We start from the raw sequence: 1,639 nt of genomic DNA, 5'->3' as shown, positions 1-1,639 counted from the left end.
CCTTTGGAGTATAAATTAAAATTCTCATGTTGAGAATACTTTCAGAACCAGCCTTCAAGTAATACTGTCACATTTTTCCACGTGCATGGGTAATTCGTGCGAAAAGAGCATGTGACCATCCGGTCTTGCCCTGTTTCCAATCCATATAAATATCTATGGTGTGAATGAGTCTCACTCTCCACGCAGTCCACGGCGCAGCAACATTAATTTAGCGACGATACTGACGAATCCAATGGCGGCTAAAGAAACTGAAGCCAAAGCTAGCTTGTGGCAGCAGGTAAACATCCAAGGCTTTATTTAGCCCCTCTCGTGTTTTACATATGCTGCTCATGACACTAGTCTAAAGTTCAGAGGGGGACGCTGGAAACGTGGCCTGTTAGCTGTAAGGACGAGCGATCCGTTGTTCCTAAGCCCCAATTATTGAGAGAGTTGGATGACTACTTGAAGAAAGAGCTGGAGTTATTAGGCAACCCTCGACGCGGAACGCACCTGCTGAGGCTCCAAGTAAGTGATTGCTATGTACAAATTGCATTATGATGTACTCTGCACAGGCTCAGAGGGAAGTATTTGATCGCTTGGTAGAGAACTTCACTGCTTACAAGCCATTGCTCGCTTCCATTAAAAATGAGTATGATCTAATCGTTTTTGATCAGGAACAAAAGATTAAGGAGCTGCTTCCATTACAGGTGCGAAGAATATGCAGATAGACTTGTTGCAAGTGTCACAATTGTACCAGTCTGCATGTAATTACACTTTTTTAGTTTTAAAATACTTTCACAACTCATCATTGGTAAATATTATATTTACTATAGGCCAAGCTACGCTCAATGAGGGAGGAGTATGAACAAAAAATCATTGCATTGGAAGAAAGCGGTGACAAGAAACGTGAGCTGCATTTTAAATCTACTGTAATACATTTAATTATCCTCATTCATGTACTTGTACAGAGGATGGGAAGGAGAAGCAGCAGAATCACCAGTTGCAAAAAGAGATTGACACATTAATGGAAGAAGAGCTCTCCTATGAAGTACTGGTAAAAAGAGTAAGTAAAAAATAAACGGCTTCATTCAATTCTATTAATCATAAATTAACGATGTTATTATTACTATGACACAGTGTCTTTAAATGCAAATAATATCCTTCTTATACTGTATGTGTAGCTACAAAAGGAGGTAGCTGATCTATATGAGAAGTACCGTTTTGAGGCTGATGCAAGGTAAAGCACAGCTATATATGTTTTGATGTTATTCAGATTGTTCCATTTTCATAGGAGACTTCTAATTGCGGACTACAATGACTTGAAAGCTAAGCAAAACGATGATCAAGAAGATGAAGAAGTACTTATGGAAAAGGAAGACCTAGTTATTTTGAAATTGAAACTACGGTATGTAAACATACTTTATACAATAATGTAATATTTTTGTATAAAGACGTGTCAAGGAGGATATTCATGTTGCCAAAAAGCGTATTAATGAAGTAATGACTGTTTATGGTGACGTTGTTCCAAAGAGAGCATTTGAATTGATTGAAAGTTCCGTCAGAGTAAGATAGTGATTATTTACAATGATGTATGTGTCTATATGTACATTTTATATTGTAGAAGGTAAAGAGTGAGCTTGATGCAATGAAGGCTCAATAT

At 37.8% G+C, this 1,639-nt stretch overlaps 1 protein-coding gene across 1 annotated transcript; it reads left to right on the top strand.

Moving 5' to 3' along the window:
- Positions 1-232: 232 nt before the first annotated feature.
- On the top strand, positions 233-1,603 carry LOC105313511 (translin-associated factor X-interacting protein 1-like; the record flags this gene model as incomplete). The annotated part of the gene is made up of 9 exons (XM_011407004.1): positions 233-277; positions 340-504; positions 552-686; positions 813-885; positions 948-1,042; positions 1,161-1,216; positions 1,271-1,384; positions 1,431-1,542; positions 1,601-1,603. Coding segments are annotated over exons 1-9 (798 nt in total), but the record flags the coding sequence as incomplete, so codon positions are not given.
- Positions 1,604-1,639: the final 36 nt, after the last annotated feature.

Source organism: Amphimedon queenslandica, unplaced genomic scaffold, assembly GCF_000090795.2.
Source record: "Amphimedon queenslandica unplaced genomic scaffold, v1.1 AMPQUscaffold_13289, whole genome shotgun sequence".
Taxonomy (NCBI): Eukaryota; Metazoa; Porifera; class Demospongiae; order Haplosclerida; family Niphatidae; genus Amphimedon; species Amphimedon queenslandica.
The sequence above is the reverse complement of the archived record's forward strand: the minus strand, read 5'-3'. Positions and strand labels throughout refer to the sequence as shown.